General features: G+C 39.1%; 1 protein-coding gene across 1 annotated transcript in view; it reads left to right on the forward strand.

The window, feature by feature from the left end:
- Nucleotides 1-24719, forward strand: part of LOC129105835 (CUB and sushi domain-containing protein 1-like) — a 357039-nt gene that overhangs the window by 77562 nt on the left and 254758 nt on the right. The window contains exon 2 of the mRNA XM_054617046.1: nt 13192-13408. Coding sequence (XP_054473021.1) covers nt 13192-13408 — 217 coding nt within the window. The remainder of the gene's footprint in view (nt 1-13191; nt 13409-24719) is intronic.

Genomic DNA, 24719 nt, shown 5'->3' on the forward strand with positions numbered 1-24719 from the left:
TCAACAACATATTAGCGCATATTTGGCTATGTCAAGGAACTTCTTTTGAAACTGTTATTTATGGTGTATTTATATTGCAAGAAAGTACACTATTTAAAGTCCCCTATCAAAGATAACTTTAAACAATTGGGGGTGGATTAATACTATTTGATTGACAGTTGCCTGGTCAAATAAGCAAACAAGCACACAACTGTTTTGATTAAAATGTTGCTCATCCCTGATTGGTGCACAGGAATGTGTGACATCACGTTATCCCAAACTGAGGTTCGCCCATTTCAAACCATTCAGAAAAGCACGGACAAAGAATAGAAATACAGAAAAAAATAGTTTTTGTATAAAATCACATCTTTTTATAAAATATTGTGTTCATGTTGGAGCCCAGTGCAAGAAACAGAGAGAAAAAAATTAAATTTCAGGGCCTTCAAAAGCATCTTTTTTCTTTTGAAATGTATTTTACTATAGCGTTCATCAAAGGTTTTGAGTAATCTTGTAGAACCACAAAACTAAGCAATCCAGGATGAAATATAACCTAATGAACATTATGGTGCCTTTCAGTATTGCCATGCTGTGACCTTCTTTCTCTTCTTTTTCCTTTATATTCCCTCTCTCCCTTTCTTGGGTGCTTGAGCTCTTACACCTTCTCTCCTTCTCATCCCTTGTTTTGTCTGGCCCTGTACCATTTACAGTATTTTAACTCAACTCTACCTGTCCTTGCTGCTGACCTCCATCACCCCTCTGCCTCTGTTTCTCTCTTCTTATTCCACTTTTAACCCTGCTGTCTCTTTGCTCACATCCGTGCCATCACCATTTTAACTTATACACTCTCTGTTATATTCTTTCCTCTGTGTGTCTCTCTCTCTCATATTCCCACAACCTGCTAGCTCATGTGAAACATCAATGTCCCCACAGATGAATAACAAAGCATGCTGCAGTGTATAGAGTATAAGGGCCCCAAGGGCAAATATATAGATGCAAAGAGCTCAGCTGCCTCTCTCTCTTTCCTTTGCTCCCACGTTTGCACTCTTTACCTCTCTGTTCATTTTGGGTATTAATGTATGCCTCTCTCTCCATGCATTTCTCTTTGTTGTATATCTCTGCGAATGAAACATTGCAGGTAATTTATAGAAATCTTTCTTCTGATCTTCTTTCTGTATGCATCAGCCTTAAACATATCTAGTATGCACACACACACATACACTTTAGAGACCAAGGCTTGCTGTGTGGCCAGTTGGCCACAAACGCACATTGTTGGAATCACAGCCATCAGACAAAAACTGTAATACTGCCCAGTTTGTGTGTGTGATGCACATGCATGTTAACTGTGCACTGCGAAACACATAAAGGTATCACACAATTGGCCATCATCTGTCTCTCTCTCTTTATCTCCCTCACCTGTTGCCCCTCCCTCTCTCATTTACACAGGAGACACAAAAGTCCTCAAGGACTAATAAACTCAAGAGACAGGCACAGGGAAAAACAAGACGGAAGACCTATATAGAGAATCCCTGACAAAGTCAATTTACAGAGATATACTTCCTTCTCCTGCTAACTCCTTTAAACCTCCAGTAAAACTCTGTTTAGAACAGTAAAATACTGAAACGTTGCAGGTGTAACTAATTAGGAGAATACTAGAATTGACAGAACCCAATTAATTTTGCCAGAGAAAGGAAGCTTAATTATTTACAACTGAATTACTTGAGCCCGTCTCTGGCCATCAGTTTAAAAAAACTACATGCTGTGGTTTAGAACAGCCCTGGCTTGAAGGCATAATTTCCACCAAATTATTTCTTTCTTAAAACACCCAGTGTATAACTCATCAGTTTAAAGAAAAATGTCCTAGTCCCGAAGGCTTCCATCAGCAATGACCCATATTTAATTGTGCAAGTTGTAAGAACAGCCCAATTTTGTATGAATTATGGAGGTTTATGCCTTTTAATGTGCTGATGAAGTGGTACAAAGCTAAATAAAGACCCCATATCACCTGTAATGGCCTCATAATCCACTCTCACTTGCCAGATTCATAATGCATCTTGATACATCGACATCTTGAAATGCAGTTATAATATAATTACAATGTGTTCATAACAAACAATGCAGTGATCTTGATTATGTTTTCAAGCAATTAAACAAACGAGCCATGTGAAAAACATTTCTCATTTGCACCAATGCAACAAACACTCAGTTTATATGAGGTAAGCAAGTCCGTCAGGTAAATATGCAAATAAGAAAATGGTCAAAATGAATTTATATTACTAGTTTTATTTGCATGTCTATATTCTCGAGGGAAAAGGTTTATACAGTATTTCATATTTGTCAAGTCCCTGGTCAACTGGACCGTGACAGTGGCACTGGATGACTAAAATATAGACGATACAACAATAAAATAGAGAAATAAAGCTAAAATAGAAGTTTCCTAGAGAATATGTTTTTTTGTATCAAAATTCAAGGATTTTTCAGTTATTACTTGACAACCCTTTGATGAAAAGAATGGTTAACGAATAGAGGAAGTAACAGTAAAAAAAAAACTCACCAAATTCAATGTCTCTAAAGTCATGATTAGTGTCAAATAAATGTGTGAACAAATTTAAATCAAATTCAATATCTTCAGTTAACAAAAGACTGCTACCAGATCTTTATTAGATTTAAAAGAATAGATTACTCTGAAAAATATACATCAATTTTATGGTTTACTCTAAATGAGGTTTGAAATGTTATACAGCTACAGGAGGTTAACAAGTAGAAATAGCTTGTGGTTAAATTATCTGTCAAAATAACCTCACCTTAAATGTTTATAAGTAATTATGATAAATACCAAAAGATATAAAATCTACATTCTTAACTGAAAAACGCATGCTCATATAATGGTTGTTGCCATGAGAGCAACAGGGAAAGCAGAGAAGAAGACATTTTATAAATAGTATAAATCATAAAAAACTAGTCAGTGTCTGAATCTTTACTCTTGTATGTGTGGGTACCTACAACACACACACCTGCAGATAAATATGCAAGAACACACACATACACAATCAAAACCACATCCATCATTGCATAATGTGTTAAAAGAAAACATCTTTGGCCTTTGATGTAATCTTCCCATATACCTTCTCATTATGCAGTTTTTATGATTTTTTAAAGATTCAGGCTGTCGGATCCAGTTTGAAATTGCTTGGTCTTTCTACTAACTGCTAAAATATTCTTATTAAATAAAAAAGGATGTGAAATTGTTTGTAATGTGACAAGTGTCTGTAGACTTGTATTTCTCCCTGTTGGGGCCAGATTAACTGTAAGCAAAGGCAAACATAAAATGTCTTTAAATAATAAAGCCCTTAACTATGATGGATTATAGATTAAGAAAATAGTAGCAAATTGGTGATGTTTTTATTTAGTAAACAGAAAAACAAGGCAAACGCTGCTAACTCTCGTATGAATTTGGGGTACAGGACCGCTTTCATTTGTTATTTGTTTGCAGTAAAACAGCATTGTTGTCAGATGAAACAAGCAATTGATTTCCACTGTCAGGGAGAAATATCTTTATTGAGGAGGAGAGAAAATTAGAGACGGAGGAGGTGAATGTGAGAGAAAGCCACAAAGCAGTTAATGGAGGAAAAAGATTCAAAGGAAAATGTGGGACTTTCAAGTGCTGTGTGCCTGTGTGTGTGTGTGTGTGTGTGTGTGTGTGTGTGTGTGTGTGTGTTTGTTTTATGTGTGTGTGTGTGTGTGTGTGTGTGTGTGTGTGTGTGTGTGTGTGTGTGAGTGTGTGTTTGTTTATGTGTGTGTGTGTGTGTGTGTGTGTGTGTGTGAGTGAGCATGCATGTGCAATGAAAGAGTGACCCAGTCCTGACCAGCAGCTACAGTTTATTTTAAACTCTCAGCATAATTGTACAGTTCACCACATATATACACACAAGGAATACACCTAAGGCCATACACACACTTACACACACACACACACACACACACACACACACACACACACACACACACACACACACACACACACACACACACACACACACACACACACACACACACACACACACACACACACACACACACACACACACACACACACACACACACACACACACACACGCAAACATACAAACATATATACAGAAGATTGCTTACCAATGCTTACTCTCAGCACCCGTTTTGACACACGTTCAGCAGAATGCTGAGTTCACGGAACTGATATTCCCATCTAGCCTTGAACGGAGAATATCCTAATGTGTGTTTTGCCTGAATATGTATGTATGTATGTATGTATGTATGTATGTATGTATGTATGTATGTATGTATGTATGTATGTATGTATGTATGTATGTATGTATGTATGTATGTATGTATGTATGTATGTATGTGTGTGTGTGTGTGTATGTGTGTATGCTGACACTTTGCCCTCTGTATCGCATTCATAGGTTCACTTTTCAAGAATGCAAAGGCATTCATAGGCTTTTTTTTTTCTCTCTAAGCTTATCCCAAGGGTGAGTTGAATAGTGAGCACACTCTGTCTTTTTTCAGCAATAGCTCGCAAGGGTGTGGGGCATCAGTGATTTTCATTGTCACTCCTTCCCCAGTTCGATGGCTCTGCTTATATCTGTGTGCATCCTCTTCATGGGCAGCAGTACCGCTGCACGGTTTCTAGAAAAACTCAATAGTTAAATAGTTTGACAGTTTAAACTGCAGTAAACTGCAGTAAAGGGGAGGACACAGATCCTTCCTTTTGTGAGAAGTCATAGCTACGTTGACATAAGTGACCTCTAAGGCTAGGAATGTTTAAAGCAGCTATATTCAATATTTTTATAATACCAATCAATCAAGTGTTGCAGTGATGAACCCGGAAATCACCACCTGACTGGCTACAAAGCTTTATAGCACCTTTCAGCTCAATGCAACTTTACTGTTTTGGTTCACTCTTACTGCTCTCTCAGGAAAGTTGTTTTTATGAAGAAGCTTTTATTCTCAGCATCAAACAGCAGACAGACAAAATTAGCAACTAGCCGATACTCCTGGTAAAGCATTTAGACAGACATCTCCCTCAGGAGTTGGTTGGTACCAAAAACAGAACTAAGAGTACTGAATATTTGACTTACTTTCATCCAAACTCCAAATGTAAACTAATGTTGTTCCATTTGCTGACAAGTTCATCATACGTCTGTGTTGTCTTTACAGCAGTCACCACTTACCCCAAGTACCCTAAATATCCAAGGTTGCAGGTGTAAAGGTGCTCAATTTAAAATTCAGAGCATATTTATTGCCTCCACACAACTCTCAACATGGGGACGGCTGAGCCAGTGGCTCACAGCTTACGGTGCTAACAGTGCTACCTGTGCAAACAATGGCAACAGTGCAGTTAATAGCAACAGTGCTGACAAAGTTCACAGCGTTTACCTGGTAAAGGGAACTGAAGGGTAGGTGTCACGCTTCCATGGCGCCACCGTATGAGTGCACTGCAGAGCGGTGGCCGTGGGCTGGCACGCATGGACCGCCCAGCTACGTAAACAAAGCACAGAGAAGCTTAGATTACAACACAGAGAGGGAGAGCGAGTTCATTCTCTGCTCAGGTAGCCATTACTCCACTGTAGCCAATAGTGTTTTGATACTATATTAATGCTTTGAATATCGCATAGAGAACCTTCAAAGACCCCATAAAATGGGGACTTGCAAAACTATTCATACTCAATGGTAACGTCATGCTGCGATACTTTAAATGGGACCTATTAAAAGTGACATGGCGGTTGTATTGACCAATAAAAATTGACGTACAAACACTTTAGGAAATAGAAGATATGGAGCAGTGAAACTCTGTTTGGACTGCTGTGCAGTGTAGAAAAGAAAGCATTGTATGTCACACTCACTTCCCTGTCTCAGATATGGCAGCCAGTCATGTTATTTTAAACCCTAAAATGACCAATCCACAAGACTCCTACTTGTATTTCTTGACTGTAGCGACGCATTAAGTAATGAGCTGTCGTTTTGTTCTGCTCTGCATTAGCCATCACTTCATAAAACTGCCCCCAGTGCTCTGGCATCACCGGACTGACAGCAGCTCCCAAACCCCCAAACAAACAAGGATGGGCTGCCATCCTGAGACTGTTGAAGCAAATACAAATAATGGAATGACAGAATTTCAGCCTGTGAGCAACCATGTCTGCAGAGACAGTAATATCTGTACTGAAAAATATATCAATCATGATTTGTAAAACATTTTGAAAGATGTTTTGTGTGTAGCTGCACAGCTTTCACAGGGAGATGCAAGGCCTGTAGTAAGACATTCTTAAATTATTGTTTTCCTTAATTTTGTTTAGTATTTGATTCCACAGCTTCGTTTTGATTTGAATCCCTTGAATCATCTATTCAGAACATAAGCTATTGAGTTGTAGGTTAAAGGATGATTGATTACAGACGCAGAGTGGTGGCTTCCCTCACAAAGTCAATGTTTTTCAAAGCGAGAATGATGAAAAATGAAGATAATACTTTACAATAAACACACGGACCCACACACGTACACATACAAGTACACATGCAATCCAATGCAATTCTCTCCCGTGCACCTCTCTCACTTTGTCCTTATTTTGGTCTCCTTCTATCTTTGATCATGTCTCTCTCTTGCTCGATTACAGTACAGACAAAACACACACACACACGCGCACACCCATGAACACACCATCCATCCTACCTATCTCTGCTATCTTCAGACAGCAACCCATATTCCTTGCTGACAATGTTTGGGATTTACTCTGGATGTAGCCTTGATTCTCCCTGTGTGTCTCTCCGTAATTCTCCATCTTTGTGTGTGTGTGTGTGTGTGTGTGTGTGTGTGTGTGTGTGTGTGTGTGTGTGTGTGTGTGTGTGTGTGTGTGTGTGTGTGTGTGTGTGTGTGTGTGTGTGTGTGTGTGTGTGTCACATGGGTTTTGATACATGTCTCTGCTCCATTCCATGGTTGTTATGGTGACTGGTGACTTGGCATGTCCTGTCTTTTGCCTCAGAATTCGTTTCACTCATCACCTTCAGTATGGATTGAAATTACATTTTTTTTCTCATTTTAATGTGCATCTAATTTACACCTGACAAGTATATTAATCTTGTGTTTGACAAATAAGCTCTTTGATCAACTTATTGACGTGTAACGAGGAGCTCAGTAGAATTTTCAAGACCGCTTGTTCAGTGTTTATTAGTTTGCAAGTTTGCTTTTTAATTAATTTTCACACTTTTGTTTGCTTGTTAGCAAAAGCAAACTTTGAACAGTGTCACCTCAGTCCCAAAAAGTAATCAAACAGACCACAAGTTTTGCATTTTAAAGGATTTTTTATTATCAATTCAGAATGAACGTCATGATGGCTGTAAAAAATCCAAACTGATGAATAAGTGTTAAGAGTAATTGCTTTCACAGGAGAACACAACGTCTTTTCAAAACAGATTCCAGTGTAGTTAACTGCATAGATGGACTTTCATGTTTTTTTCCGGAGACCTGCTTTTATCTCCACTGAGCACCACCTAAATGGCCTGAATGCTTGAATCTAACGGCAGTCCCATTTACTTAAACTGTTTGACAGTGGGCTGACAGAGAGCGCGAGAAATGGCGATAGCGAGAAAGACAGACAGAGAGAGGTTGCGCTATTTGTTCTTCGTGTGATAAATATAGGAGGTGAGTGGGTGGAATGAAAACAACCTAACACTCTAGCAGGATAAGAGAGGAAACACAGAGAGATAGATATAATGACACCAGGAGAGAGACAATATGACATAGTGATTATAATAGTGATAAAGCCAGGAAGCAATGTAATGACACTTAGAGAGAGATGCGATGATACTAATACAGAGATAATTGTGGCGAAAGAGGGGAAGCGAGAGGGACGAAGGCATGAGATAGCCGGGCATGAGGAAGGGAGGAGGGAGGTGGTGACAGAGAGCTGGGGGAAGAGATAGAGAAGAATGAAGCTGCAGGGAGGAAGAGAACGAGGGAGGAAGAGATGCACGCTAAGTACAGAGATGGTGATAATGCTGGTGTTATAAAGACAGCAAGAATGAACAGGGTAGATGGAGAGATGAACAAACATAATGTGGAAGAGACACAATGATTCTGACACAGAGATGATTAAAAAAAGGAGGGGTGGTACAAGAGAAAAGGTAGGAAAGACAACAAGGATACCAGCAAAAATAGACATTGTTCTCCTCTCTTCTCTTTTCTTCTCCTCTCCTCTTTTTTCCTCTCTTCTCCACTTTTTTTATAGCCAGTATTGAATCACTGCAGTCGATAGTTCTACACGGCGTAACTTAGAAAGATGCATGTGATTTGTGGCCCAGCGTGCCGTGGAAAGAGGAGGCCAGAATATGATTTATGAGCCAGGGACCTTGTGGTCAGGTCCTACTAGAGCGCTCCACCTCTCTGCCGCCTCTCAACACCTAAAATTTTACAATCTGTCTGATTGTTATGTAGATCTGTGCACGGATCCAATTATTACTTAACAATGCAGACTTTGTTTGGGTTGTTGTGCAAAAATTATTGAGAAATAGTTGTTTTTTCTGCAATAGAAAATAGAAAAAATATCTGACATCTCTCTCTTGTAAAAGTGCAAAATGCAAAGAATCGAGTTGCTTCGATTTTAATGTTAACATGTGCCATGCAGCTCGAGAGAATACTTGTTAAATATGGAAAAATACTCAAGTAGCCACCCATATTTTAACCTGGGACATGCCTCATGACAGTATCAGTGTGCAGCCCTGCAGACCTGCATGTACAATTGAATTACTAGTGAACATAAATAACAGAGGAAAAGCCTCAAAGCCTTTGGGATATAAATCAAACGAAGCATACCTCTAGGTTTTAGCCCTGTGTTTTAATGAAGACTGTCAGTACGTGTGTGTCTGTGTCAGTATTTGTGTACGTGACAAAGCATGTTTCTGGGGCTGCTATTTAACGTACTACTTAAGAATACACAGCATAATTGACCATCCCCTAAGCCCCCTCCCGGATGTTACTCAGTCAAGCTGTCGGAGCTTCCATGGAGCCCAAACGGTCACTTACTACACTCCCTGAATAAAATTATCCATTTTTCGGAAAAGAAAAAAGGAAATTCAAAGCAGACAAAAGGGTCTACAATATGTGTTTGAAAAATATAAATCGAGACAGAAGACAATGAGGTTTAGGATCAACACTGTTCCTGTAAAGCCGGGTTTGTCCTCATATATATGTTGCATTCATTATACTTTATTAGAGTCTATGGAGCACAGCCGGATAATTGTCGGACCCTGGTCGGAGCTGGCCGATGCTAAACTATGATTGGCAAGTCAGCGCTTAAGGGGCAGGATCAGGGAAGGGACAGCATCTGTAATTTACATTCATACTCTAATAATGTCGTTTTTTTCTCTATTTCCTTTAACATTCAACTAAATGTTGAGGGGCCATTTGGCTCATCCATAAATCTTTGTTGTATGATTATGTTGTATTGTTTTTCTATGGAGTAATTGCCCTTCATCTTCTTGAATATATGAGTAGTTTATTGTTTAATTGTCTCCATTTTTGATTGCAGAATAAATTTCAACCTTAACTTAGTTGGTAAGTTCTGATAATGAAATCAATAAACAGTAGATGTATTGAATCAGGCAGATGGAAACAGTATTTTGTTTTTTAAGATTTTTTTATCATGGAGGTGCCACTAATCAGCTGTTAGCTGTCTAATAGATGGCCTCCATCAACAGTTTGCCCCTGCAAAATAGTTTCCAGAAGTCATTTGTATTACTGGAACCAATATTTAGTATAACTATTTAAGCCAACCCAGCTCTAGTAATGGCCATGGAGGGTGGTTGGTCAGTGGGTCTTATACTTGGTCAAGACTCAAATATCTCAACAGCTATTAGATGGATTGTAATGAAACTTTGTACAGGCACTAATGCTATTAAACTTTAAGGTTGATATTTATGGTGTTGAGTAAAATGTGTGGTACATCATTAACGTCCCCCTCAGGAGGAATTGTAAAATAATTGTTGAAGTTAAATTCCCTTAGTCAAGTGTTTTATCTAGTTACAATTTTTTTTTTCTCCAGTACCTTCTTTCATGATCAAGCACTGTGCTTGTTAGTATGCCAACACACCAAATTAAGATGATAAACATGGTTAAACCTGCTTACCATCAGCACGTTATCATTGTCACTGTGAGCATGTTAGCTCACTGACGTAAGCATGTAGGTCAAAACACCACTCTGCTAAAGTACAGCCTCACAGAGTCCCTGGTGGAGCTATAGCCTCTTTCTCTCTTATGTCATTTCTTACAACGAGTAAGTGTTTCTTGTCTCGCTCACATGGACAGCTGTTGGAAGAACTGACCATATGGTTGTCAGTTACTGGACAGTCTCTATCAGAAAAACTTACAATTAACCAACAAAATCTTAGCATGAAAAACCCGGGGGGGACACAATGTTACATCAACAAAGACAAATAACTTTTTCTGAAATGCCCCAAGTGTGGTGCTACAATATGGCATTCAGCTCGATGCAAGTATCTGCTGAGTTCTACTTATCCCATCTGCTCAAAGGGGGCAGAGGGGAATCTGGCATCGGAAGAGACCACAGACAGAGAGAGAGACAACTGGAGTCTCACACAAAGACGACTGAAGGGGAGAGGTGAATTGGGTTGGAAAGATGGTTGAGAACAATCTGAAATTAATCTGGACACTCCAGATGGTTTGAAGTTTTTGTGTGTGTGCGTGCATTTGTGTCTTGGTGTGTGTGTGTGTGTGTGTTTGTGTGTGTGCGTTTGTGTGTGTGCGTGTGTGTGTGTGTGTGTGTGTGTGTGTGTGTGTGTGTGTGTTTGTGTGTGTGTGTGTGCGTGTGTGTGTGAGAACATGTACATATGCACGTCTCTGTTCTTCCCAGCCTGTCCATTGGGGCCTGTGTATAGGTATTTACATGTGTTTGTGTGTTTTGTGTTACTTCAGACAAACAAGAACATATGGTATGTGCACAATGCAGATGTTTTGATCTAATTTTGATTGGAAAAGACAACCACAAAATCCGATGGATGAATATTTACTTAGCATTTGCTTGACTAGATTGTGACCTTGTAGATAGTTGTCTTGCGCGTGGGACACATTTCTTTATGTGTTTGTGTGTGCTTGAACAAGATGTGTTCACAATGATATAAGGTGAATAAATCAATAGCCATTGCTATCTGAGAAACAATTACTGCTGGCTTTCATGTGGGCCACACACACTGTCTCACACACACACACACACACACACACACACACACACACACACACACACACACACACACACACACACACACACACACACACACACACACACACACACACACACACACACACACACACACACACACACACACACACACACACACACACACACACACACACACACACACATTGTGCCTTGTATATTGGAGTAACTTCAGGAGTAAACTATCGTTTTATTAAGTTTTTCTTGACAGGAGAGTAGCAGAAGATGAAAGATGAAGGGGAGAAGTGCAAAGGAGAGTTTGTAACTGAGTAGAGGAGTGGATACACAGAGGGTTGAGTAAGGTTGTACCTTACCTCTTTTTTATTATTAATATTTAGTTTGCTGTTCTGACTTTTACATGTGGTACTGTAATGTTTTTTTCCCATACAATACTTTTTGTCTCCAATTTTGCACATCATTTTTTTTCTATTAAAGCCAGATTGGTTAGCTTTTAAAGGCCTCTTTAAAACATGGTCTTACTCTAGCTAGTGATTGCCTTCTCACTCATCTTACTTTAGGTTTTGGTCTGCTTTTGTTGAGTTCTTCCTCTGCCATGTTGCAGTTGCCAGTTACATGTATAGCTTTAACCAGATTTGTTACACATAAGCCTATCTTTTGGCAGCTTTAAGAGCTGCTTTATTATTAATTTACTTTATGGTTTTCTCTCACTGAACACTGACAGTTAAAAGCTTTTCATGCCAAACCTACAGTAGCCAGCTGTATATATTATTTTCTTCTGCGTATGCAACTATGCAACTATGTCTCCTGTTAATAAGCCATCCATGCAAATACAAGTATGCAACAGCAACTGACACCCAGCGGAAATGTTGAGTGTCGACATACTGCACAAATAGCAGAGATAAAAGTAAAGATGGTAGAAGAGAGAATAAACACTTGCCCTCTACATCGGATCATATTCCACCTCATACTAGTGTCAGCAGAGACATTTTTCTCCAATAACAATGAGGTTTCTCTAACTTTAAAACAGGTTTAAATAAGTCGTTTTTAGTTGCATAATTTAGCTGCATATTTTGAAGGCAAATTAATATCCTGTGTGATAAACTGGAACATATAACCTCTATAGTGTGATATGCAGCATTTCCAGAAATGTTGAAAATGTACATTCCTTTCATTTTTTTTTACGTTCTTGAAGAACATGATTTTTCTACAGTGTGTTTTGCTCCTAAAACACTAGTAACTGCATATGAGCTGGCTTAGCTTGTATGCATGCATTGGGGCTTGTGCAGGCCTATGGAATTATTGTTAAATATATATACATGTAAACTCAATGTTTAATGGGAGGGTCGTACCAGGTCTTATGCCTGCATGATTTAAAGCCTGTTGGGTTTTTTGTCTTGGGAATTTAATGAGTGAGCAATTTGATCACATGGTACATAAGCTGTTAAAACAAAAACAACAACATACAGTATTCTGTGTATGTTTATGTGTCATTGGAGGTTATTTCTGGTCAGGGATCAGTAGATCGCAGCACTTACATTGTAAGGAATAATGGTTACAGCCAGACATCTAAATATATACAGAACTATATGTACTCATATTCAGGCACTGCATAAAGGCGTCACATGACATATGCTCTAGTGTCATGCGAGGCTGTGAGGCATGTGGTGCATTGTGTTGGAGTTGCATATGAGGAGAGGGGCTTGTTACTGTAGTAACACTTCGCTTGGCACATAGTGCATTTAAGCTGTGCTCAATGAATTGTATAAAACACAACCCATTCTATTAATTGTAAAGATTTTGGAGGATATAAGGTAAAACATCCAATTACCTGTCATCTACAGACTCAAATGGCTCTCTCTTTGAAATCTGAAGTATGCAAGGCAGGAATGCAAAGCATGGTTTTACATCCAGCCTAAATGATATTATGTGATGCAAGAGGCAGATTTGAGATCCTAATATTCTAATCTGATTTTGTCTCATCTCTCTCTTCCAGCTGAATCATGTGGTGGTGTAGTCCAAGGACTGAATGGCAGCATAGAGTCGCCGGGTTTCCCCCACGGCTATCCCAACTACGCCAACTGTACATGGCTGATAATCACAGGGGAGAGGAACCGGATCCAGCTAACCTTCGTCACGCTGGCTCTGGAGGAAGACTTTGATATTGTATCAGTTTACGATGGACAACCGTCGCCTGGCAACTTAAAAATGAGGTTAGAAATTCTTCTTTCATTCACAGGGTGATCTTCTCTCCTGCTCATCTGTCTTTCTGTCTTCCCTCTTTCTCTTCAAACCGCTCTGACTGTCACAGTTTGAGTGTAGCTTGCCCTCTTCTCCAGCATTACTCATCTACCTTCTCTGAACAGAAACTTGACATTTGGACCCCAACATATTTCTTTGAACGCTTATTTTTCCCTAGTTGCGAAATGACACAGTGACAATGAAGTCAAAGTACTGAAAGTGTCAGTGATCATTTGAGGTTTTTTTTCTGTCACATTGCATAATTGGTTTAAAAAAAGGACACCAGTTTTTGTGCATGGTTTGCTCTTTTTCCTGGTGACCAAAGAAGTTTGACGAATAAATTGAGATTCAACAAACCGTGAACTTTGACATAGCAACTGGTTGGAAGGTTTGTTTGTTTTCTTGACTTCTAAAACCTTAATCTGTAACACATCCAATGGAATATAGCTTTAACAACAATTTGATTTGTGCATTTTATCATGATATAGAAAGTTCATAGGTCAGAAAAGGCACCAGTTGAGTTTGATATTGAATAATGTGTTAAAATTCTACATTCCAAAGCATTGACATGGCCTCTTACAAAGTTCTCCTCTGCCATAATGTAAACAATGCAATATTGTGTGTATTAGTTGAGAACACGGTATAGTGTAGTCCCATAATAGGTAAATCAAAGTCCCGTAATATTAGGGCAAAACACTTAAACTATGTTGTTACTTCTTTATTTGATTGAAGCCTTGCAAAGCGTCACCTGGATTCTTCCTATTAGCCTGTTTTTGTCAGAAGTATGGCTATCACTAATGGAGTATAATGTTAGAGGATGTTTTATTTTAATGTGTAAAATGGAATATTTAGTCTTATCTCCAACAGAAATTAACTAAATGTCTTAGCTACATGGCCTTGAGCTTATCAAGGCAAGTTCAACAGTTTAATTTAGGCTACAGGGGCTTTAGATAAACCATGTGGGCCTGTGAACCAGCATGCCGGGCTTGTTCCATTTTACTTATGTACTACAGAACAGTGGGAAGAAATAAAGGCCTCCTAAGGGCTATGGCAAATAAAATGAAAAGGCTCAAAATTGGTAAAGACTTACCTTCTTTGTAAAAGATTAATCTGAAGATGGAGCAATGGCAGAACAGAAATGGGTTTCTATATTACATGCAATACCGGTTGTGCGTTTCTAACTGAGATCTCTTTCTCAGGTTATGGCTGTTAAGGTAGGTGATCATATGGAAGAGAAGTAAATGACATAAGAACAATGAGGAAGAGCAGAAAAGAAAGTAGATAAAGTAAAGCCTATACCATAATCTGTATATGTGGCAGGGGGAAAAAACACATTTTACAATTCAGGATTGGTTTACAAATTCCAAAACATTGACAGCATTAATAACAGCTGCTAACTAGTATGCTACAGAACATTTGGATGCTTGAAAACTCTTTTTGACATCAAGACATTACCCATACAGAACACATCTTTTACCATTGTTTTCAGATTCATACTACAATATGCTCCTTTTTTTTTATTCCACTGCAATGTCAAGCTAACTGTACGACTGAAACAGTATTTTAATAGGTTATGTTAAGGGAGGTACAGTCTGTTGTCCTTCTGCAGAAGTAATTTATATATGACAAATATACAAATATATATATATAATATATATATATATAATATATATATTAATAATTGTCACAAACCATTTATTCATTTCTGAAGCTGGAAATTAATCTTTTTTTTTTGTTTTATACAAAAAGTTGACCTTAATTGAGACTTAAACACTAAGTATGCATAACTGTAATTTTTAATCTGCAGTTTTTATTTTTACTTGGAAGTTGAATATGGCAACATTGCCAGTATTCGGATAAACGAATCTCACTCTTTAGTGTGTAATTTAAATATTTAATTCTCATATTTTCTCTGTTTATCAACAAAAATGCGTAGGGAAATTTGAAGTCATTGAAGAATTTGCAGCACCAGTATTTGGTGGGTTGTAGGACTGTAATATTTCAAAAAGGGCAGATCGAACAGCATCTACAGAGCTGGCAAACTGTGCAAAGCTTATTCATAGTCCTTGGCTTTTGTGTAGGAGGGATGAGCTGGGAATGCAACAAGTAGTGTTTGAGGTTGGTGGTGCAGTTATGGATAATGGTGGGTTTTTCTATGAAAATGTGATGTAGCTGTATTATGTGTCAGTGTTTGAGTAGAATTATTTTATTTTTCACTGGCTGGAGAAAAATAGTGAAGACTGCTTAGTGGTGGTTTTGTGTGGACCCTTACAGCAAGTATGCCTTCTTTTTGTGCATCAGGTTTCTGTCTCTAGTTTGCTCCTTTTTCAAAGTCAAGGCTGCAGTAAAGACAATTATTTATCAAGATAATTATGTGAGCTAGATCAATATAGAGGTAAGTCCAGTGTTCCAGCTTAAAACTCTGTATTGAAGTTAACTCTATATTCATAATTGAACCATGTACTTTTTTTATTAGTCATATTTACATACTTTATAAAAGTCAGTGTATTTAGATTATAAAAATGTCGAAAATTCACATTCTCAAGTGTTTCAGATTAGTTGTGATGAATAACATTAGTTTGTGGCACACAACCGTCCTTTGTCTCTTGACATTGAACAGTTACTTTGATATATGAATACATATGAAATTAAATCTCAAAACTCAACTCTGAATAACCACCCTGACCTGTTCAACATGATGTTTGTCACTTGCCATATTTAGGCAAGTTTGTCACTTGCCATACTCTTTTTGGGGAGTTTTATCTCACCTGCATCATTCAACGTTTTGCTTGTTCTTTAGATCCACAGCAAGCCATTAGGGTCAATAAGCTTTGTTTGGGCTTATGTTATTCTTCACTGAACTGGTCCTTTACAATGTTTATTTCCAAAATGTCTTTCAAAAAGTCAAGTCAGAATATTTCTGTTATATGAAAAGAAAGTGATACAATATCTGAAATATGAAAACAAAATTGAAATTCCCCAATATAGTATAAACCGCAATTGATTTTTCTATACCTCTTTTTTTAATTAAATCATCATTCGCCGCTTTTTCTCCATCTTCTTTTTCCTTTTCTTTCTCCCTTTTCTGCTTTTTATTTGTCAAAATCCATCCTTATTCAACTCTCTGCATCTGCTGTGATCAGGTTAAGATAAGCCATGCAGTTAGGTTAAACTAAACTAACTTATAACATAAAGATTCTCTTACAAATAAGTTTATCTTCTCACCTGGATTTCTTGGATAAGCTTTCCACCTTCTTTTGTTCTACAAGAAGTCTACTTGATTTTCTACCCTAGAACAGCATAACAAAGATAGCTTTAAAAGTCCTTGGACCCCCTACTAGGCATGGGACGATATGAAAATTTCAGGTCATGATCATCCTTGGCAACATGATTCTGTTCTTTCTTACAAGATAATTCCCGTATTTTATTAAAACACTGTATAGACTGATACAAAAATAATCCCTCTGAATCATCACTTCTAATCAACTAAAAGTTTGTTGCAGTGTCAGTATCTACAGAGACCTGCCATTATTTTCTCTTTCCTTCATATTTTGTGCTGTGTTCATTTTGGCGTCGGCTTTGGGGAGTGGGTGTGAAGCCCCCCGCCAATAACAGTGCGTAGGTGAGGTCGTGATTTTATCAAACTGTAGTGAACAGGTCACATTGCTGTCTCCATCTCTCTCTCTCTCTGCTCTCTGTCTGTATAAAGGACTGCAGGTCTGTTTGTCTTTTTGACCCAGAGCGGGGGTGAGACACAAACATAGAGGCAGAGCAGAGAGGCCACAACACAGCGCAGCAAAGTACCGCAATGCTGCACCTTTGTCAGGGTTGTGAGGAGGTGTGGGTCACGATTATTTGTGCTTTAGAAGATAACTGCAGTGAAACGATCAGAAAATGATGTTTTATTTCTTTGATTCACTGCCTTGTTATCGCTAACACTGTACGCTCTCTTCATACACTCTATAGGTCGCTCGACCATCTCTCTCTCGCTCTCTCTCTTTCTCTCTTTTTCTCTCTCTCCAGGAGGACAGGTAACTTTTAATGCTTTGTTTACAAACACTAGTCAAATTAAGCTGCATAAATAACTTTAAATCAACCTTTATTTTCACCTCTCTACCAAGATAACAAGCTAGACAGCATTTTCAAGTCCCTCATGACGATATTTGCAATTATTTTCCAAAAATCTCCACGATCAACTAAGAGTCTTTTAGGGTGATTTGCAATATGATCCTATATGGTCCCATCCCTACCCTTTACTGATTGCATGTGTTTGAAGTTGCTGGCCTGACGCATGCCTCAAAAGTGTGCTGACTGCAGGCCCTACATGAGGTAAAACGAGAGCTACAACATAAATGTCCTGTGCTCTCCAGAACTACAGATTGGGCATGACAACAGGAAAGTGAAGTGTACCAGTGACTCACCGTTGCCTGGCTCTTTGGGCCATTCTCAGATCACCTGCTGCTGACTGCTCCTTCCAGCTCCATGAAGCACTAGAATGTGTTCTTGGATTTCCTCTTGATAAATCAGTGTTGTTTTTTTGCTTTTTGCTGTTTAAGTAACTCCTGCAGCATGACCTAATAGCAGATACAAGCAAATACACCAAATATCCACCTCTGTGTTCATGTAGGAAGTCTTGAAATGTTGAATGCAGAGTGGGCTGGGGCAGAACTCTTAAGATTTGATTGCTGCTTATTTCAGGACAATTTATCAATGATTTTTTATAAAAAAGGTTGATAAATGTGTGGTGGCAGCTGCAACCGTTTGCCAGCTTGGCGGCTTTGTCACAGGTGTTAATTAGCCCTGGAAATATTTGGCACCCACATTATCGGCTGGCCACCCAAGCATACCAGGTGTATTTAAACTGTTCTGTCCGCTGCAAGCCCTCAAAGGTACAAGTTCTGTAGAGGAGTGGTGCATTAGTTTCTTCTAGAGCTTCTGGCTGTCAGTGCTGTCAGTGAGCGCTAAAAGTGAACCTATTCCCAATGTCATTTGGAGGAAGTGACTAAGCTAGGAGTTGTGGTCCCATTCTCTACTCAGCTTGGCTCCTCTGTTGATGTAAGCACTTCTCTGGATGGTGAGGACATGGCTGAGGACAGGCAGCATAGTGCTGAAATGTGACCACTGGTCGGCCTTCTTTTGTGCCCTCAGGACCTCCCTGGTGTGTGTCACTGTGGACAATGCTTCAGCCAGGATTGTAAGGCTTCCTCCAGCTCCAGTGTCGGTAGCTATCACCACCCCCCCTTTGCTTATTAGAGTGTAACTTGTGTTTTTACATAAATGTAAGAGCTGATTCCAATTATCCTGCTGCTACCTTTTTTCTCTGTCTGAGCTCCACGAGGGCAGTGGTCAGCTGGTTGACCTAAAACACTCTCCTCCTCTCTTCTCAGCATCTGGTTGAATGGTGCAAGACTTACTGATATGAACCCATCAGCCTGCCCACATGAACAGTGGGATGGAGCCAAGAGGAGCTGACTGCTCTCTCTTTGTTCACAACGAGGAGCACAGAAGAGGCAGGATATATCTTTCTCTTACAGCCGCCCCTCCAACTGCCCTCAGACCTTGTGGGTGGGGAATGCTGCAATCTCATATATAGAAGAAGGGCTTACCCGGCCTCTTCTTACCAGCCCCAGCTATGCGTCAGCAGCGGTAACTCTGCTTCATCCCACTCACTCTGACGACAGATGTCAACAGTGTAAAAACATTTATTTATGAAATTGAAAAGCTGCTCTCATATAGGAACCACAGCCTGCTCTTTCTCAGTGTCGAATAGTGTACAAGAAAGGCACAGCAGTTTTTTCAAAGTCCGCATTACCTTACAGTCACAGTTTGCCTTCGCCCAATGTTAGCTGGGATAGCCCCCCCGCTACCCTGAACAGGATAAACGGTAACAGATGATGGATGGATGGATGTTTGGCACACACTGTCCATATTGATGAAGCACATAGTAATTTGAAAGTCCCTTAGTATGTTTAATGCTTTTTTCATCATTGAACAAGAAAAGTAAAACAGCAATCACTCAAGCCTACAGGTTATTGAGGGATGGCCACTTTCATGATAGTCTCCTCTCCCTTGATCATACAATTTATTGCAGAGTTACCGGTGTATTGGCTGTCTCTGATTTAATGTCTGGCTTGTTTAAAGTGTCCTCGAATCATAATCTGATCAGTTTTCTTTCTAACACATGCTTAGGGGTAGACAACTTGTACAGTTTGTCATATTCACTGTCTTAAGGCTTTTTAAATCCTCTACAGTTAAGAATTTGTCACATCCAGGTGTCTATGGGAAAGATGTGATATGTCAGACGGGGATGTGGTGATTAAAAGGAATGTTGTCTCCTGCTGCTGAACTCTTTTGTATGATGTTGAGACGTTTTATTGTCAGAGGTTAAAAATGTTTAATCTTTCATTTTCTGTGTTGGGAATTGCTGGCTGATGTTGACCTTTTTCCTACAATCCCCAGCCCCGTTGATTGGTAGGGTGGCGGTAAATTACAAAGATAACTGTATCGGATGATTCCTCTAATTCTGCTGGTTATTAGGTCGGACTGTCAGGCATTTGAGTATGGAAATGAGGCTGACATCAGCTGTCATCGAAACATCACACCTTAACCAAGTAGAAAGCTGTTTGCTTATCATTTCCAACCTCCACTCTTTGTTGTTATTATGTATGAACAAGATCGTTCCAGAGCCTAAATTATGTGTTTATCATCGTAACCATGACGAGACTCCCCTGGCTAAAGCAAATTAGTCATTTTCACCCAAATCACGATGTTCCCCTAACCTTTTCAACGTTATTATTTTATCCTCTACATGATCTGTACCAAATTCTAATCCACATGCCTTAACCTAACCAAACCAAGTAAAGGAGCTGAATTTAACATTCTGAACATTAATATAGCAGCAAACAACTATTTGCTATGTAAAGACATGGTGAAGATATGTCTACCTGTGCAGAGAATGAAGTCGCTCTCCCTCTTTGTGGGTTGATATCCAATCTTCTCCTTGTTATGTTGACATTACCAGGCCGTCTATGTTTTCTTTAAAGCTATGTTCGTGCATGAGAGCTTGCTCCTCTGGCAAGCTCACCGCCGCTGCTCTGTACTGCTCTTATACGGGGGTTACAGCTGATAACTCCGACCTTATCTTTGTCTGCCCCGAAGCGCACCCATCTTCTGGTTCCCCCTGAGGTAAACACTGTTAGCTCTGTCAGCACTTTCTCAGTAGTTTGCACTGTTAGCACTGATAGCATAGTTAGCTATGAGCCACCAGCTTGCCTTCATGTTGAGAGCCGTTGAAAAAGTAATACAAATGCTCCCATTTTGGAATCTTGCACCATTAACCATAGCATCGACACATCATAAAGAAGATACATTTTTCAACACCGATTTGTTATAGTTTTGAAAAGGCACTACAGAATGATATTGGAATGCCGATGGGGCATCGGATCGGAAAACCTTTCTGCTGTTCTAGAGACATGGACAAACAACGTATTTTGTTATTTCATTCACAGAATTTGTTGCCATTTACAGTATAATTTTAGGACCCCTCTTGATTCTGACCCAAACTTGAACCAGTCTTCCCTTCTACTAAAGATAGAATAGATGTTTTACTTTAAGTGCTCTGGAATTTGTCATACTTCAAGTTTCTCAGAGCCAGACGGAGAGCCGTTATGGAGTCAGGTCAGAGGGTACAGCGGTGCAAACCATTGACATTCTTACTCTCATGTACCCTGCGGGTCTTGTTTCAGCAGCTCACCATGTATCCACTTCAGCTGCTGCACATGAGGCGTTTGCAGAAGTGGTTTTTCAAACTGCATTTGGATCAAGTTAAGTGTTACTTATTTGATGTAGGGAGCTATTTTACTCTCAGTGACCTACACCAAAGCAAATTAATCAGTTCCTTAGAAGTTCACAAACTTCAACCTCAGGCCTCCATTGGCTCAAATACATGTACACTAAAAACCCACATCTGTGTATTTCATCTAACTTGGATGTCTATGTTGTTGCCAAACATTTTCTCAGTTTTCTCAAATGCACAATTACCCTGAGGTTTTAGTATAAGGTTTCAGTAAGAGATTTTGCCAAATAGGCGCTTTTACTTTTTGCTTTGACACAAGAGTCTTTGCCATCGTCTTGTTTGCCAACTCTCTCTCGTCCCTTCCGTGAAATCTGACTCCTGCTACTCTGGGCTGCGACTCTGTGCCGAGCAGACACTTTTATTTTCAGTTCATGATTGTAGCGTCCATCATCCAATACTATATGTATTGATAATATATGTATTGCTAACACGCGTTGTTTTTTTTTTACAAATAACAGAGTTTTTTCTTTGATGGACGTGGCAGCTGATTTGCAAAAAAGAAAATATATTACTTTTATTTCTTAAAAAAAAAGCCAAACGAGGTTGAGTGCGATGGGCAAGTATAATTGCTGGATGCCAGGACACCGTTGAAGACTGATAACACAGACCACTGTGGCAAGACTATTAAGCAACTCTGCTGGGGCCAAGATCAGATTGATGGGTTCAGAAGATGGGTTCAGGTGCCCATATGAATGTTGAAACAGGTTTAGCTTTTGTACTGCATTGCATCAGGTTTAGTCAGGTTTATCTAATGAACTGTATATGGGTGAAAATAAGCATCACATATTATTATTTCTGTCTTAATTCTCTCTAAATGAAGATATGAACCAGTGTGTTAACTGTGTGTACACAGGCATGACTGTGTCATGTGCATGTATTGAAAAAGAAGCTGCATGTTCAATCAAAAGTACTGTATGCTACACACGCTTATGTATTGTGTATGCATGTGCAACCATACACCTGCGTTAATTGACACAGTTGATTATGGAGTACAGCAATTATGGCACTAAGTATCGCTGTATTTAATCAGAGCAATTAAGAAAAAGTTGAATAAATTACATCATATTACATTCATTTAGCTTATGCTTTTATCATAAGCTTTATCATATGCTGACAGTAAAGCTTTAGCTATAAAAACAAATCCATGGATGCACCCTTATAACACTGTGAAACTGCTAATATCAGCAACACACACACACACTTGCCTTAATACTACAGCTGATAGTCCCGAAGCATGCGGCTTAGCAAGGCAACATTGTTTGGGGAAACTTAAGGAAAGAATAGGAATATTGTCCTAATAAGACCCACCTAATTTGACTAACCTAGACCGCAAAACACACGGAATGAGGGCTGTTTTTTTTTTCTTACATTAGTGTCCTGCTAAATCACTTCACAGGCAGTATGGAAATGACAAAAGTTTGCAGCGAAAAATAACTCTTTCAATGACATTATGGGCAAGATAGACTAATCTATCCCAATACTTCATAACCTCTGCTATCTTCTTCCAAACCACTGCTATTATGTAGAAACTCCTTACATGCATTGAAGTGGTCCTCATCACATCTTGAAGACCAGAGCTCTTAATAATGTGACTCTGTTTGTGCCATTGGTCTTCCTCCTTATAGTTTACTCCCAGACACCTTCTTTCTTCACTTTCTAGTATTACATTGCTACACTTGGTTTTAAGGCAAACTGTGATTGCAGTATGCACAAATATAATGGGATTATTGGATTATAGGATTTATAGATATAGATAGATTTACTCTCATGGTAATCTGAATAAGAGCAGGGGCAGAGCTGTACTGCTGTAATGTACTAAACTAAAACTCAACATATCAGTCGAGTTTGAGTTGAGGGATTACTTTTCCTAATTCTCAAAGTATAAGTCAAGGATCTGTTTAAGATGTGAATAGATGTTTTGAAAATGCAAATTAAGTATTACATTCTAATCAACAGTAATACACAATATATTCCTTTGGATCATATAAGTGGTCTTTTCACTGTGGTATTCCACTCTCATAATGCTGAAAAAAGTAACTGAAATGGCATTTAGACCATGAGATGAGGCCAAGACTAAAATGCATACTAATTAAATAATGTTTTTTTTTGGACCGTTAGCAGCTACAGGACACGTTTGTCCTCATCTGTAGCCTCTTCTTCTACCGGTGCCAGTGGTTATATTTGTCATAGACCAGCACAAACTCAGCTCGAAGGAATACGTGAACATGCAACCAGCAATTAGTCATTTAATGGTGAAGAGCATGCAGCAAACATTAGTCAATGCTAGTCACTAACCAATACACCTGTCCAGACACTGGATCTGCTCAAACCACAAGGTGTATATGAGGTTTTTCCTGGTCCCTCCTGGGTTCATCTTCATTATTGTTGTGCCTGACCTCTTATGTAATGTGGCTGATCCCAAAAAATCAAGAAGAATAAATAAATCAATATGGATATTTCTTAGGTAAATGTTAAGATGGTCAACCTCAAAGCAGCTCTTAAAGATGTAGGGCTGTTGTATTGCTAAAGCAAAAACGTGCATGCATAGGCATTTTCATCAACCAAACATAATTTTATAAATTATGTCTGTTAGATAGATGGATGTGTGTAATTTGAAAAATAAAACAACGGGTAATATTAGAGCCACACAAAGGTTCCTGGCTACTGCTGCTAGTTGAGATGTTTATATAGATTGGGCAGAAGCACAGTCAGAACAGACTCAAACAAGTATTGTCCGAGTAACAATGAAGCCCAATGGAGTTTAGATAATGCTAATAAATAACACTTAAAAAAAGAAATCTTCACAACTCTCGATACAAAACACACATATAGATAACATCTTGTGAACACATACACACACAGAGAGACACACATACACCCACACAAACTTAGACTACCCCCAGTAACTGCAGAGTAAAAACTGTACTTTTCTGAGAAAAATAGGCCAACACTAGATAACCAGGCAATGGAACTAATCCAGGACTACCGCTAGGCAAGGAAGTAGAGAAGTGAAGAGAGAAAGAGAGTGGAAAGAGAAGGTAGGGCTGCTGGGGGAGGGAGAGGGAGAGACAGAAGCACACAGAGAAAGAGACATAAGACCAGAGAGGAACTCACGAACACACACGCACACAAACACACTCACACATACACACACACACACACACACACACACACACACACACACACACACACACACACACACACACACACACACACACACACACACACACACACACACACACACACACACACAGAGGATGCTAAAGCAAGTAGAACTAAGTCCCTCTGCGGTTGGTAGTTCTGTCCGTCTGTCTGTGTCTTATTGTATTCTTGATAATTCTCTAAGCTGCTTCGACTTGTCACCAGCACATCAGAAAGTTGAGTGCACTTTTCACATTACGATAAGAGTTGAACGGAGATGGAAACAA

The sequence above is a fragment of the Anoplopoma fimbria genome, chromosome 2 (assembly GCF_027596085.1).
Source record: "Anoplopoma fimbria isolate UVic2021 breed Golden Eagle Sablefish chromosome 2, Afim_UVic_2022, whole genome shotgun sequence".
Taxonomy (NCBI): Eukaryota; Metazoa; Chordata; class Actinopteri; order Perciformes; family Anoplopomatidae; genus Anoplopoma; species Anoplopoma fimbria.